General features: G+C 36.9%; 1 protein-coding gene across 1 annotated transcript in view; it reads right to left on the reverse strand.

Moving 5' to 3' along the window:
* Positions 1 to 16,946, reverse strand: part of LOC124645110 (protein nervous wreck-like) — a 120,754-nt gene that overhangs the window by 12,947 nt on the left and 90,861 nt on the right. Inside the window, exons 4-8 of the mRNA XM_047184856.1 lie at positions 8,790 to 8,934; positions 5,008 to 5,144; positions 2,598 to 2,751; positions 1,963 to 2,190; positions 499 to 684 (exon numbers count right to left, since the gene is read on the reverse strand). Of these exons, the coding sequence (XP_047040812.1) occupies positions 499 to 684; positions 1,963 to 2,190; positions 2,598 to 2,751; positions 5,008 to 5,144; positions 8,790 to 8,934 (850 nt within the window). The remainder of the gene's footprint in view (positions 1 to 498; positions 685 to 1,962; positions 2,191 to 2,597; positions 2,752 to 5,007; positions 5,145 to 8,789; positions 8,935 to 16,946) is intronic.

Raw genomic sequence — 16,946 nt, forward strand, 5'->3', positions numbered from 1 at the left:
TGTTATTTGCCGATTAATTTTGCAGAATATAATAACAGGGTGCCGGTCCGTTCATGCATTTGATTTAATATTATATTCATTTAACGTTGTATGTCCGGTTGCTTAAAGTCTAAGGGTGCGTTTAAACTACGTACTCTTTCTTTCCCCATTTATTGAAAAACCAAGAGAGAACAACGAAAGAGATCTGCGCCTGTTTGCAAACTGTATAGCCGTATGCAAATGTTACTCTCGCACTAGCTCTAGTTCAAATGCACCTTAATCAACTTTAGGCCAGCAATACACGTACCGCTTGAAGCAGTCAGAAGCGACAGCTTCAAGCTGTGGACTGCACAGTGAACTGCAGAGTTCTACTGACGCACATACACGAATCGCTCGAGCAATTGCAACTGATTAGGGCGGTTGACAGCTTGAAGCCGTCGCCCCTCACTGCTTCGAGCGGATTGTGTATTGCCGGCTTTAGACCTCAAAATGTGTGTGTTCTCACTTCCCACAACTCACCTTTTGTCCAGCATCACGCATAGCTTGGTAGACGTTCATCTTGCGAGTAGCGTCGCGCACTAGCGAGGTCTCGCGCAAGACGCGCGTGGCCCAGCGCCGAGCCTCCTGGCCCAGAGTCTGCGCAACCGACTCGTGCTCGATCGTCACCGTGTCGATCGGATCGTTGTCACACGGCTCGAACTCGTACTGGGAACAAATGGTGGGGATTATCTTGTTGGCAGGAGCAAGATGTGGTTAAAATGTGTAGTTTTGATTTTGATCCCCATCGAAAATATCTACCACTTTCTGTCCAAATGCCGTTAAGCTGGCCAGTGCCTCTGTGAGTGTTTCTAAGACCATATCTGGCAAACTTACAGAATCAAATCCTAAAAGTTTGAACTTTCTCTAAAATAGGTAATGTACAGTAGTCTATTTGTCATAGAGTTTTTTTTCACAACCGATATTGACTCTGTAATTTTCTAGTTAAATGTCCTTTGCGATAATTTCAAAGCGCTTGCATTTATCGACAAAAGAGCAATTCAAAGGGAATCGTTAAATACTAAGGCAATTATTTTCAAAGTAACTACAGCCCGCGTCGGCGCTCGCGAAGGCGATATGATGGCAAAATTGCTAAACTTGCAATACCGTTCATGTATTCATAGTAAGGAAGAAACTTCTAATTGTGTTTGGATAGCCCCAGGATATGTGAGTGCCTTATTTTTCATGTATTCAGAATACAGAAGTACAAGTGTTATGTTTCTATTTATGTTTCTTTAAAATGTGTGTTATGTATGTAACGCTTAACATAAAGATAACTCTGTTGCTTGATCGCTGGGTGACCACTTGATAATTTGGAGTCTATCTATTGGCCCGACATCTTGGCTAAACATTACTGAATTCAAATATTCAATTCAAACGTCATTCAAATTAGGTAAGCCATCTCTAAGATTTTTAGCACAAAATCGTAAACACTTATGAATTCTGTAATCTGAGTAGTTATCCCACTTGATAAGTTTTTTTAACATCATCAATTTTCAATAAAAACAGACACGGACTTGTTACTTCATTGTATGTGTAGATAGTACTGTGGGAAAAGGTTACGAGCTTTTATATTATTGCGTTTTTTATTGATTTTAGCAATAAAGTGTCGTAACAGGTAATTTCATTTGTACTATCCTCGTCCTATTTAATATAACAATGTACAGGGCACAGTATAAGCCACTTTTGTCGTAAAAAGGCTATATTATTGGAAGCCACTCATAGTGGTTAAATGTTTGATTTAATTATGAGTCAATGGCTTGCGATATAAACAGGAAATATTCGAATAAGTTCCTCTTTAATCTACGTTTAAAAACGATGTTTATTTTTGAGCAGCGACCATCCAAAAACGTCACGAACCAACTATATAAGTGTTGCTGAAACTTCTCCAAGTACCAAAACTGTTCAAAAACCTCTGGAAAAGATTTGATAAATGTTACTTATTACCTGGATATGTTGCTTAAGCACTGGGTAGTACAAATACAGGCATTGTAGATTGTACTCCCTTGTCAATTGTTGTGCCTGATCCCTAATCTTTCCGAACGAGTGCTGAGTGGCCGAGCACGTCAGGAGTTCAGTGCGACCCATGAAGGTGAGGAACTCCGACACCTTCTCGTAGACTGCAGCCTCCATGCTCAGCATGCAGTTCTGAAGCTCCACCAGGAAGTAGCGGTTCTGGGGAAGAACTTGTAATTTGGATCGGATGTGATGGTTCAAATACACAGTTACAGTTGCAGCCTTTTTATCGTCCCACTGCTGGGCACAGGCCTCCTCTCACACGGAGAAGGATTGAGCTACGCTTACTTGTAATTTAGATCGGATGTGATGGTTCAAATAATGATGTTAAATTAAGTCTTCAGTAAACCTCAGTAATCGGACTAGATCTTATCAAAAGAACATTTCTAATTAAATGTCAAGATTTAAGTCACTTGACTCCTGCGCAGACTCGAGATTATCGGAAACTATTTCTTTGAGAATAGATTAATTACCGACTTCTCGGAAGTCTTGGATAACCAATGCGAAAATCCAAGTAGCTTAGTGGTCCACATTATTTGAAAATCCATAAGAGTCCCTTCACTAACCTGATGTGCATTAGCAGCTGCGATGCTCAGAAGATAATCATTCCTTGCCCCGGTGGACTTCTCCTCAAGCTGATCACGACGTGAAGACACCTTCGCACTGTTCTTCTGCAGCGAAGTGATGGACTGGAAGAAGGAGCCTTTCTTCTTCTTCAATCTGCAAGAAAGTCAAGTTTAAGACAACTGTTTAAAGTTCAATAAAATACATTTGATAAAGTAGATCCTCGATTACTTATGGCGGTAGATACGAACGGTAGAATCCTGTCAAATACTCAATTGATCGGAATGAAAACAGTTAATCTCTTGCTTTTTTACTCTGAAAACAAGACAAATGCCTCTTTCAATTTATGAGATCCTGGAAGCAATCTGTGTTGTGGTACCATGACTATGAATACGAGTCCTGTACTGAATGAAGTGGGTACAAACCACGGGGAAGGAAAGATGAGCGGAGATGCCATAAGACAGGTAGGTCAGGCGCCTTCTTGTAGGATGGTAGGCGTGATTAATTACAAACGTTAGCATTCGCGTTGCTTATCAAATCAAGACGAATCTCTCACAGATTATAGTTCGGCCATTCAGAGAATGCGTTCCTGACACGTCGCGATTGAACTGACGACGTAACTTTGCAATGGCGTTGCAGTTACGATAAAAATATTTTTGCTGGTTGTTTACCGTTTTAACAATTGAGGAGCATTAAAACAACATTATTATATCAATAATCAATGAATGTAGTTACGTCGTCAGTTCAATCGCGACGTGTCAGGAACGCATTATCTGAATGGCCGAACTATAGTAATGATGCATTGGTGATTTCATTTTTTTTTTTAAATGAGCGGGTTTTGAAAAAGCGTTTGAGGACGGAGCAAAATAGTAAAGTTCTTCGTCCCTCGAATACCCGCATTTTGGCGCGCTACGTTCTTAGGAGATTGTGCGTTATGACATCTCCGCTAGTGGCTTTGTTCTCCATGGTACGGACAAACACATCGTTCCCGATGGAACAAGGACAGCTGTGTGCGTTTGGCTGGACTCCAAGTGCACTGCCGCAACAGGAAGGTCACTCATAGGAATCAATAGAACTTCCAACCTACATTCCTAGATTGGAGTCACGGGACAGTTTTTAACCTTTTTGTTTGGTCAAAACGGGAAAACCATCGGTAGGGTGTTGAAAAGCTATTGTTGGATAAAAAAACGTATTTAATCTGATGCCGAAAATGGTTTGAGCATTTGTCGAAAAGTATTTTTGTTTCAAAGAGTACGTTAACCGAATATTTTGTTAGTATCTTTCGTGTGACTGCGAAGTGGTCATCTGTGGTTATCTGTCAGACCATTTCATGAAGACCTAATAGAGACCTAATAAAGTTACAAAACTGTGCTGTCCCCAAATAAAATTGGGATAAGGGATGGGAGATGATGATGACGATCAAGTTACAAAACTCTGCGCTTGAGATTCCACCAGTCACAACAATTCAAAGTTAAAAAAACCCCGTTTTGTCATTAATGAGGCCAACCGTTTACAAGTTGGATACAACAGTGTTCAATGAAGCCTGATTGTTCAAACAGGAAGCTGCAGTTTAATAAAATATACGCAACATTTCCATCGGACACAATACGAAAACAATAAACAAATATAAAATCCCGTTATGTCCGCACAATGAACAAAACTTGTTTAAAGTTTATTACAAGCGCTTGTTCCACAAACAAGTTGACATCTACCTATTGTTATTTTACTTTTCAATTTTAAACATGTGTTTACTTGTATATTTAATTCTTTGATTACATTAAACATTAATATTTACTACTTGCAACCGAAAGGTGTCAACAAATTCCTCCCCTTAGCTATCAACCGGGACCCCAAAAGGCTGGCAGAATTTGTATTTAGGTCTTAACTTTTTAATATACGCTATAACCTAATTGTTAAAACTACTCGAAAGGAGTAAAAAGGGGATAGAAAACAGCGTTTTAAATAAAGTAAGAGTATTTCTCCTCCAAAAGGATATATTAGATTTTCCTAAAAATACTTTTTTAAACTACACATTACACAGATACATTAACATTGAATCCGAGTTTACAAACTGTTCATAGTTTGCGCAATGGGAGTCGACGTTGGGCTATAAATCGAGCGTTTAGTTGCGTTTTCATGGGCAGCCGCGGCTGAATAATGCGTGTAAATACAGGATAGTGCTTGTAAATGGACGGATAGTGACGGCCGATTTGGCTGAAATATCCATCTGCCCTATAGGTTGAAACAGGTACTCAATCTAACGTGCAAAGCTGAAGGATTATAGTTTTTTTTAATTTGCAAAATTGAGGTAGTTGGGAATGTAAAATGTTTGCGAGTTTAGTATTTTCAGAACTAAGAAGCTGGGAAAAAATACGTCAACTAGATGTTTTATAGGAGTAATTATTCACTTACTTTTCCTCGATATCCTTGGCTTTGTCGCGGACATCATGAGCGGTGTGCTCTTCATCAAAATACAGTTTCTTCGTTTTGTCAACATCCAGGACCGTATTTTGGAGCTCCTTGTGTGCTTGCGCCAGGGTATCAGTGCACTGAAACAAATAACAAAATGTTTATAAGTGTATATGGCCTTTGAGACACCACTTTATTTCGAACGTCCCTCAAGAAAACGGTGTCTTAAAGTTATTGGAGATTCTTCTCAAAAATGTATTCTTCTCCCACAGCCGTCTTGACTCTGCTCTTCTGTTGGCCGTAGAACTGGTTCCAAACACGTCGAGAAAGAAAAGAGCTTAAAGGTATAAGGCACTTTAAGGCTCAATTCCTTGGCGGCGCGTTCAGAGCCAACCAGCATTGGGTCGGTCTTGAGTGTGGAGTAAAGGTTTCCTAACTTGATTTTTTCTTCAGCATCACTCTAGGTACGTAGAATGCGGTAACAGAGATAAACTGGCTTTCATGGTACACCAATTTTCATCACAATTAATATAATTTAAAATCTTAAAAAAAAAATAGTTTTGGTATGGGCGTCATAAGAAAAACGCTAAATTACAGTCACGAAAAAGTACAGACTAAACAGTCGGCCAACAGTTGGCCCGGTGGGTGAAAAAAAATCTTTAAAATAAAATCGTGAATTTTTAATAATCGTCGTTGTTATGCGCCTCACCAACATATTTCCGTAATTTCAAGCGCCCGATCCAACTGTCGGTTCATTTTATCGTGGAATTGTATATTTATTATGTAAATTTATAATTTGGAGTAATCTTAGCAAAAAGGGCTTGCGTAAGGAAATGAAAAAACAAAGGAATCAATATTTTAAGAGCTTTCGAGACGTGAAGTATTGATTTTGATAACATTGTGTTTTTTTTTTCAGTTTTGGATGATTGAATTTCCCAGATCCTGGTAACACATTCGGTTGATTCGCAGTGATAAGAAAATTGAAGATATCCTAATTTTAATACCTGTGATTTTTAAGGAACATCAAAACGACATCGTGTAAAATGGAAAACATATTTTGAATAGAAAATGCATAGGTTGTATTAAACTACCAAAGCCATGTGAACACGTCATGTGTCAAGTTGTATTTTAAGGGCGTAATTACACACTTCGATAAACGGACGTATTAATCTACTAGTCAGGTCTTCGTTTAACTTCGAGACAGACGTACTAAAATCGCGCAAAAATGAGAAACCAAATTGCGTATCAAATTATCCAAAATTATAAAATGGCTCTTCAGAATGGTTTTCAGGCCTTGGGTCAGTTTTTCAACAACTCAGTTGTAAAATTGACACGCTATTGGAGAGGCGACAAATATTATCCAGAGGTTTTCGTTTAGACGAAAACATGTAGCGGGGTGAATAACCCTTGCATCAAGCACCGTAGATGTCATGAAGCAACTTCGACATCATGCCGTCGGAAGCGTTCCTGACCAAAACGTGTGGGAATTATAATTGCGAAAAATTATCGCTTTGACAAGTGAAGTTCAAAATCATGTGTGCAAGTTTGGCGAGATACCAGGACATCAGGATACGACGAAAGGTCATACAAACACGATTCATGTTCTGCACAATATAATGAGAATTAGACTCATATAGAACAAAAACGTATGTATTTTATTTTGTAATCCTTTTGAACAAAAACTAGTGATCTATTACTAAAATCTGCTGATTGTTTTTGGTGAGCTACGCTGAAGCACAAATGCGTAGCAATTGCTACGAATGTGTAGTCTGTCAAGTGATGATGTTTTATTAGAATTCCTGTCAATATAAGTTTAGTTACAAATATCTTTTTATCAAGTATAGGTACAGACACATTATATTGAATGCAACACATGTTCCATTTATTCGCTGAGACATTTGAAAGAGACTGCAAGAATTCTTTGACAGTGTTTACGATAAAATATTTATTTCAAATGTGACTTTCTTGTAAAATAGTACTTTATTGTCACTTTCTATAAAGTGCATGGAAAACTTTTGTAAGAGTAATATTATATAAAGTGAGGTCTTATTTTCTGTGTGTTCTAAGATATTAAGTATCAAGTGTAACCTCAAGTGATAACGTACACCAAATTACGAAATAAAAAGTGGTGAGTAAAATGTACAAGCATATTTTAAAAGAGAATTTAGTTGAAGATTATCTATATTAAAATGACGGCAAAAGTGTATATGTCGCAGGGAAATTGGTTCAGTGAAGTGACAAAAAACATGTCAGTTCTTGTCTTGTGCCTGTAAGAAATTCCTTAATGTAATTCACGATGCCACAAATCAGCTACATGTTTTAATAAGTGATAATTACAAATAGGCATATCATCATCATCATCATCATCATGACAAATAGGCATATCATACGCAACTAAAATATTTTTTATTTTTAAAATAAATTTTTGGTCATTCTTTCAAAAAAAAAAAAATTGTTCTGAGTAATGGTGATTTTTTATATCAAAATTTCCTTGTATTACACACACCTGATTATCATTATTAGGCTGCGGGTTGTTCGAAAGAGTTACCGCGGCCTTGGTACATGAAAGGCCTATGACGGAACACGACGGTTTTTAGTCAGTAAGAGTCTGACACTCCCTCGCCGCTGCTAACCCACAGCGGGAGGGGTCATTTGATGATTTTTGAGGTCGTTAAAAAAATATCATAATTATGTAGGTATATCTTACCAAATAAACCTTTAAAATATCAAAGCAAAATTATTTTTGTCATTTCACTGAACCAATTTAGGGATTTGTTCAATTCACTAGGTTTGTTTAGGGAAAAGATAAAATCGTGTTGTTATTTTAACATCCTCCGTGATTTGATGAAATCCCTTAGGGAATTGATCAAATCCCCGTTTTTATCATATCCCTGCGACATATACACCTGAGATTGATACCACCCTTTTACTATGTGCCATAATTTAGGGGGCTGAAAATATTCTTATACATAGGCAAGTCTTACAAAATGACAAATCTTACGAGCGTCGGCGGCATTCTTGGTAATTATATCTTTACGTTCTTTTTCTTTGATCTTGTGCCTGTCGACTGGTGAGGAAGGAGTGGCGCGAGCCCGTCAATGCTACCATAATGGCCTGAGCATTCTACTAGCATTGAAAAGCCCGCACGATCCTGCGCTGCAGCTGATGAATCTTCTTGATAAATGCTGATTATAGGACTCCACATTGTCACTTGGCAGTTGTTACGGGAAGCCAGAAGCCAGTAAGTCTAACACCAGTCTAACCAAGGGGTATTGGGTTGCCCAGGTAACTAGGTCAAGGAGGTCGGATAGAGCAGTCGCTCCTTGTAAAGCATTGGTACTCATCTGCATCCGGTTGGACAGGAAGACGACCCCAACATAGTTGGGAAAAGGACTCCACAACACAGTTTGTATCTTTGTACATATAACATCTTCGTTGGTTTACCATTTACTTATTTATTAACAACAACGAAAATAACATTAATGGCAATTGGATAATTAATTTCTTATATCACTAAACTAAACAGTATTATTGAAAACTTTACAAAGAGACATTATAAACCAAAACTTAAGTCAAAAAGTCCTACGCTACCTGAAAGTTAGTGAGACAGCTTACATGCAACCAGAGATCCTCGAGCTGATACACATTACACAAACACAAAAGCATCCTTGATTTTATTACATAAAAGTAAAACAAGCAGACACGAGTTTTTTTAAAAAACACTGTGTTATGTCAGACGTGTTTTTTTTGGAAAAATACACTTTATTCCGTAGTCAATAGCGTACCTTTTTGGCTACATTGAGCTTATGCTGACGCAGAAACTTGGCTTCGTCGGCGATCTGCTGTTGGAACACCTCGACGGCGGCGAGGCGCGCGCGCGCAAGTTTCTCGTTCTCCTCCAGAACAGTGCGCCATACGTTCCACATATTCCTACGATAGAAACGACAATCATTTAATCAAGATAATCACTACATTCTCTGCCCCTATATACCTATGTATGCTAGACTCTTTAAAACTACGCAACGGATTTTGATGCGGTTAAAGAAGGAGGTTCATACATAGTATAATGTCGCGGATTTAGTATCAGCATTGCACGCAAGGACGGATCGCTGGTGATAATATATTGATATAGCCTTGTCTTGGTAGGCAGGTATAATGAAGCGGTGTGATATTTTACGGAACAGTGCGATTGCCGATTTTTTTGAACAAGTAGGTATTTTGTTAAGGCTTATATTTCATAAGGGACCGCAATTCGCTACGTGGGCCTAGTGGTGAAGGCTACTTCTTTAGCCTACTTTTTTCTAACTTTTTTATCTGACCTAAATTTATTTCAGACATCAATGACTGAGTAAATGAGAAGGAAGACACTTTGAGGAGGTGTTCTCTTTCAGTATTTTGAAGTCTCACATGCATAAAATTTGAGGGCTCCCGAATCTGAGTGTTGAGAGAAAGAGAGAGAGAGATAAAGATAGAGAAGATCTGATGATGAGGATCTTTGTAGCCTTTAAAATATCTTCATAATATTTTTTAGCTTTAAGTTATTCTGAAGACCAAAAATAAGGTGAGTAAACTGCTCCTGATGTGTGTGTTTGTAATTGTGAACCTTCTCTGACCTATTTACAGGTGTACAAATCTGTAGTAAATAATGTTGAAACTATACTAACAAAATTAAAGCGAAGCCTTAACCGTGAAACCTTTGACCGTGAAACTATAACAAGCAAAGCTACCGCTAAAATGACGGCAACATTCGCACAAAGCTTTCGCCAGCATTTTGTTAACTGCACAAAAAAGATTCATTCATACATTTTAACCCTTTTCGTCAAACCAGATAACTTTGTTGATTACAGTACTGTCAGAATCAGGGCATCAATTGTGAAATAGAATTAACAGTACTCTACTATCGTGGACGCGTTATTACTTGCTAGAACAAAGGGAACTGTAACCTAATTTTTCAGAGCATTCATGCTGCAATATGCAAGGGATTTTCGCCTTAAATGAGTACAGATTTCAGTGTCATATGGTTGAGTTTTCTATGCATGTTTTCTGTGGACGGTGTTGATAGGAAATTGTTAATCTGGACCTTTGACTTTGTGGCTGTGTTTGTACAAAACTGCGGGAGTGGGGTCGTTTTTATGTTACTATCATGGTCGCTAGCGATGCCGCTACCAGTTTGCGGTATATATTTTATCCACGAATTGTTGGGAGTAGAACCCTGAATTAGATATAGTTATTCTATCAGAACCAACCTATTTTAAAAAGTATTTCTTTACATAGCACTTCGCATGTTGTCGCTAGCTTTCGCATTTGCTTCTTATACTTATAAAATATGTTACCTTTGGTAAGCTTTGATAACAGAAATACATTTTTACATATTATAGTGATAACAAAGGTTGTTTTGGCATTATTTCAGCACGAACTCTGAAATTAAGTAAGTGTTTGTGGACAAAACATTTTTAAGTTTATTTAGCATAATATATATAAATATATAAAATTTCCATACTTAGTAAAAATTACTATCCTATTTAAAAAATAAATACTAACAAAACATTATTCCACGTAGACTGTAATACTCAACTAAATTTAAACTCCCATGAAAAGACTTTACATTCCCGTGTTTAAAACAATGAAACTGTCAGCGGAATTCCTGCAACAGTTCAACAGTTTTTCGTACGGCTTTATTATTTTATTTAAATACACATAATCAGCTTATGTTCCCCCATGGGAGGGGAACCCGGCTTATGTAACATGTATTATATGACACGCCATTGTCACAATTGTACTCATTAAGCTCATAGAAATTCCAGGTATTCATTATAACGTACGTACGGTTCAAATACTTAATTAATTATAAGCCCGAATTGTATTTGTTATGTTGTTTTGATTTGAGCTCACTGATTTGAGGGTACGTTTTGAATGCTAGCTGCTGACTGCAACTGCCGACGGCATATGCTACGACTGCATGAAGTCGGCAGCAGCTGCATGACTGGTTTGTACTTATGTATTTATATGAAACCGTTTGGGTCGAAGCGGCAGCAGCACCTGCAGTCGCCCTTAGATTTCGATTGTTTTCATGCAGCGTGTAACTTTAAGAAGTATTTTAAACACTGTATAAGAGTTAAATGGAGGATTAGAAAAAAAAAAACATTATTTTTTCAAGCTCCTTAATCCACACCATAACCATAAGTTTTTCTACGATAAAAGAGTAATCTTCAATTCCGTAACGTCCACGGACTTAAAAACCCGGACTTCATCTTGTTGACCGATCCCGGATCTCTGCGGATAGTTAAAGCTTTTAACCTTTTTAACTCTATTTCGATATCGGATCTAGTGTTCATTTCCACGAAGTTTCAATAAAACTCGTCTCACGGTACTTAGTGAATAAGTAAATGGAAAGCTTAGTGGATGCAGCGGTGTCGGATTTCCCCGTGAATTCTCAAATGTTTTAAAGCCCGTGGGCGGTCACTTTAATTCCGAGATTTGGTTTCTAATTAGTGTAATGTAACGAATGCACTTCGGATAGGAATGAGATAGTGTGCTCGCACATACACTAACTAATTAGTTACTTAACTTAGTATCTTATGTCTTCGCCTGAGAGTATGTTTTGGCTTGTTATCTTGGCACCACAATCATTAATTTGGCATTCTGGGTTGCAAGTATGAGTTACTGTGTGATGGTATTTTCTAAGTAAAATTCTGGCGTCTAGGTCGGTTCTTGGTTAAAAATGATAGCATCGCTAGTAACCGGGTTAATTAGGACTCAAAGGTTATTTATGTCATTGCAACGTTGCGGGCACAGGTCGTAATTCAAGGGAGGTGAAGATCGTTGCAGGTGACAAAGCTTAATGAAGATTCCATTAGATGCTGCCCTTCTTATACACCGCACCCACATTTGTGATTAATAATTTTATTAACATGTATATGTAACATGGTTTTGAACCCTTATCTTGTCGTTCGCGACTCAATCCTGCTCAAAGCTTACCTATATGTGTAAATAAATCATCAATCCTATTAAATCTATCAAATATTACAAACGTAACGTTTGGGTTCAGATGTTTGTTGATCAACCATGATTTAACTTAGCAGTAATATTGCTTGTATGTCTGAATAACATATGAATTACTTTTTTATTAGGGTGCAAAAGTGATCAAAAGCTAATCAAAAAATGGTTACCTAAATGCACTGCTTTTCGGTAGTTATTTCTGTAAAGAATTTAAACTGAATTTAAACAAAACGTTGTTTTGTTCTAAAATGTCCCTCTACTTTCCTGCTTCGTAGAAATTGTTTTAACGTAAATATTAACAATTCTGAATTCAATTATGATATTCTCCTTGGCGGGTCCAGTTTCATATTTAACTTACAAACAACTGTTTGCACTGGTTAACTAAATATTAATTGCATGGAAGCAAAATGTAATATTATATTTCTGTGTTTTGGCGAAACGTATTTCATATGTAAACATTAATCAGTTTTGAAATACACAAAAGTATTTTGATGTGAAGTTCTCGTTTCTGGTGCAATTATACGTAGTTCTGTATAACTTCCTCGGTATTTTATTTAAATAGAGTCGGGTAATGTATTAAAGCAGGAATAATTTATTTCTTGCCGAAAAAACAATCTTACAATGTATACACATTTCATAACAGTTAAAAGAATATTTAAAAAAAAGTGATGAAACATGTAGTGTGGAATACTGTGTAAATATAAGTTTGCAATGTTGTTGATAAAATATGGAGATTTAGGGGAGAAAATGAAACGTTACTTCATGAAACCATACTATTGCACAAACCTATGTCCGTGTCTACTTATTTGTTTTAATGTATTTCAATCCTAGGTGGTTTATTTGGTTATTACATGGTGAAACTAATCATCAATAAATTCAATGATTTGAAATTTTAAATAATGCATAGCAAACGTTTTTCAAACAATGTTACCACAAATATTTAACGGTAATTATTCACCATTTCACCATACTTAACATGTAAATTATTATTAGGACAAAACATTATAAACTATAAGCGTTATAATATTACTGAATACATTTATCGCATGACTGAATTAATAGTGAAAGGTAGTATGTATTTATTTTCAATAAAACCTGTTTATTTAGTTTTCCAACATGTAATTAAAATAAATGCATGTAAAACTTCTATTTAAGCATGAACTTCTGGGAAAATTATGTTTAGCTAGCATGCGATGGTGTAAACAGTTGTAATACTCAGTCATTAGTCTGTTATGAATTCTATGTAAGTAAAAAGTGTATCCAGGAAATCCCATGATTTTACAAAGATTTACTTACAAAGTTTCAGTTTGTGAGTGTGTTTCACATCACATCACATCATCAGCCTATAGCAGTCCACTGCTGGACATAGGCCTCTCCAAGTGCACGCCACTGAGATCGAGTGTGAGTGTGTTTGTTCGTCCTTTATGCCCAAATGCATGAACTTATCAGGTAAATATTTACTTAATATCAGAATAACATAGGTAGGATGTTTTAATTCTGGCGCGTGAAATAGTTCCCTCAGGAAGCGAGTAATAACGCTGACGGAAACTAGTAGTACTTAAATATATTACGATAGCAAAAATATGATTAAAATATTTATGTAAAATTCGTTCGCAAGTTTACTTTTAAAGGTTGCGGAATTAAGACAGCCGTGAAAGCGGTTCGCGGGGAATTCTCTGCTCACACGGAACTCGCGACTCATACCGACGCTGCCGCTCATACGATGCTTTTGTGACTGATGCTCATACCGAGGCTACACAGCCCGAGGCATCCGTGACGCGTGCCTCACAACGTCTCTACGAAGCTACGAACTAGGAAAAGATTATAAAATAAAAATCCCGCGAGAAAAGAGATCGCGAGCAGCGGTGGCACGGATTAAATTGTCGATGTAAACTCGCTGCGAGAATTTTATGCCAGAAAATGTATCAGCAAATATTTATGACGGACGATGATAAATATTTTATAATATCTTTCAATATTTCGCATCAGTTTTATATTCACTTAGTTCTTTTTTAACATTCCGATAAAATGGGACATTTATTTCAAGATTTCTCAACTCTCTTGTGAAAATTATTCAATTACTAGCTGATCCCGCGAACTTCGCATCGTTTAAACCTTCCTTGAACAAACATTTTAAAACCAAACTAAGCCAAATCGATCCAGCCATACTCGAGTTTTAGTCGGACTAACGAACTGCAATAAATTTTTATATATAAGATCTTTAAATGGAGTATGGTAGCTTCTCTGTAATACGCTTCTTTACGTATCTACAAGATATCAACAGAATAACCATCACGTGTATAAAATACCGACATTGCCTTGTTCAAAATACCGAATACCATATCAATCACTGATACATACAATGCATACCTGTCGCATAGTCAAATCCAGACTCTTACATCGGTACATCTCAATGTCTGGCTTACCAGACAATCTTCATACGAATAATTGAATACACGAGCAAACCCAGGTGGAAACGATGCCATATCGAACGTAAACAATGATAAGCCTGTTGTCTGTTGTCAAATATGCGGAAATCACAAATCTGCAGCACAATGCCTGTCGTTCTGTTTGTCTGAACTAGCGGCTATTAGTAGAGAGCTTACTGGGATAATACGGAGATAACGAGTCTTTGTGTGTTTGTTCATATCTCTGTTCGTTAGTCTAGGAGTATAGCTGGACTTATGTGCAAGAGGCCTCTCTTGCACATAAGAGTTTTATGCCCTGGTCGGGAAGATATCGCTTTGTGGTTTTCGATAAACTTTCGGCCTGGATAATGGTACAAGTTGGTTATTGATACCCGAGCATCTAAGAGCATGTAAATGCCGGTAATGTGTCCAATCTCTCTCCGGTCGTCTCGTATTGCCGTCTTTTTGCTGGGCTGTTAGAGTGAGGGAATAGAGAGAGTACACCTGTGTCTGCGCAAATGTGCTTGTTCACTACAATTAACTCAGTACAGTCCGCGTATCTGGTTGATCTCTTCAGGGAGAACAGCCGCCGTGGCCGACACCGGGTGCCGTCGGTACCGATCGCCGTCGGACTAACCGTGTATGAATGATTTCATGAATATTTTGTGACAGCTCAATAGTATAAAATATCAAAAAAGAGAAGGTTATTCTATCTAAGAATATAAATGAATAATATATTACTTCAGTAGCTTTTACATCGCAGAAACATTTAATTACTGTGGCGATTTCAAATCGACAACGGTAGGAATTACAGTCTTCAATTATTAAAAACTTCTTATACCATTAACAGTTTATACTAACCATTATCTACTTAGGCTACAGGGATCAGAAAGATCTTAGTACCGAACTATATATAATTAATTCTATTTTCTGACCATCGACAAGAAATTTAACAAGATAGTACCAGACAAGTCATAAAAAATATTCTTTACTAGCTTCCACCAGACCTCACCTACTTCCTAAGAAAACTGCTTCTCGTATAAGGATACTAAGTAGCCGCTATGTTATTCTGAGAGCTACATGAAAGTTCAAAATCAAATGTGTCAAACAGTTACAAGATTTCTTTTAAAATCAGGAACCAAGTAAAATATGAAACATAATGATTTATTTTATAAAGTTCACCCACAGCGTATATATGTTACCGTAAGATTACAAACATCGTTAGATTACAATCTATCTCGAGAGATTGCAAACTGTCGAATTATTGTGAACCGTAACATCTGATTGCAATTTAACGCATTATTTTTCGCTATATTATAATCTATCGATGAGAAATTGTCAAATTGTCAACTGTCCGAAAGCTCTCTCTGATTGGTCAGTCTTTTTGTAAGATCGACCAATCACGACCAGCCGTTCTGTTCCCATGGAGTTCCCGTAGAGTTAGGAATGAAATAGAGGTGTCAGTTAAATAAAATAAATGCTCTTCAAAAATTCTTCAAGTATTAAATTTATATAAAAATAACTCTTATAAAAATACAGTTAGGTATTTTGTCTTCAAATACAAACTAATATTTAAAAATAAAATAAAAGGGGTGCTAATTAAACAGGCTTCTTTTTAATATCATTATTCGCCCCCAAAAATGTATGTTGCCTTCTAAATTACTAAGTCAGCCACAATTAATAAAGCGTCGAGCATCTAAATAATACTATCTTAGCCACGAGTTATCTTCCACTCTAAATACAACTCAGCATGGTGGTTATTTTTTTGCATCTAAAGGACGATGGGCGTTTTGGTACCCTGTCCAACAGTGTTGATTCTAGTACCATCGCGTAGGTCTTGGCACGGCAAAAAAAAATTACTATGACGACTAGTCCCAAATCCTTGTCCATTTCGCGTGACATCGACTAATAGAATGTGTAATGTTCGTAAATCGTCAACGTAGATGTAGTTCTTAAATCCAACTGTATTGAATAAAAACTGGTAAAGTAACAAATAAACAGGAATTTCGCCTTCTTAAAATGTTTGCCTGCCGAGTGCTTTAAAAAAAGACTGTGCAATTCTTCGCAGTTCACGCAGAACTAGCTTATGTATTTGATGAAAGTCTTTCAGTATTTACAATCAATTAAGGTTGAAAAGTCAGGAGACGATGTTAACATAGTACATATTACGACTTAATCTTGCTCCTCAAGAGGTGCTGAGATAATGATGAATTTCTTCTTAAAAAAAGGTGAATAGAAATGTTTTGAACTTTTGTCAAATCAGATGACGATTGTGTTTCCGTAGTATGACTCCATAGACTATTACAACTTTTAGATTATAATAGAGTGTATCTCAAACAATGTAAGATGTCTATTACCTGAGTTTTAAATTATTACACTGACGACATATGCCTCTTAATGAATTTGCATATATGGATGACATACTTGTTTCTATGTCGATTCAATTTTTATCGTTACTCGGATCGGACAGCTAATTGAGGCAAGCCCCATAGTTTTTATTATTTTTCACGTAAATACCTTTCTAATGATATATCA

The sequence above is a fragment of the Helicoverpa zea genome, chromosome 31 (genome assembly GCF_022581195.2).
Source record: "Helicoverpa zea isolate HzStark_Cry1AcR chromosome 31, ilHelZeax1.1, whole genome shotgun sequence".
Classification (NCBI taxonomy): domain Eukaryota; kingdom Metazoa; phylum Arthropoda; class Insecta; order Lepidoptera; family Noctuidae; genus Helicoverpa; species Helicoverpa zea.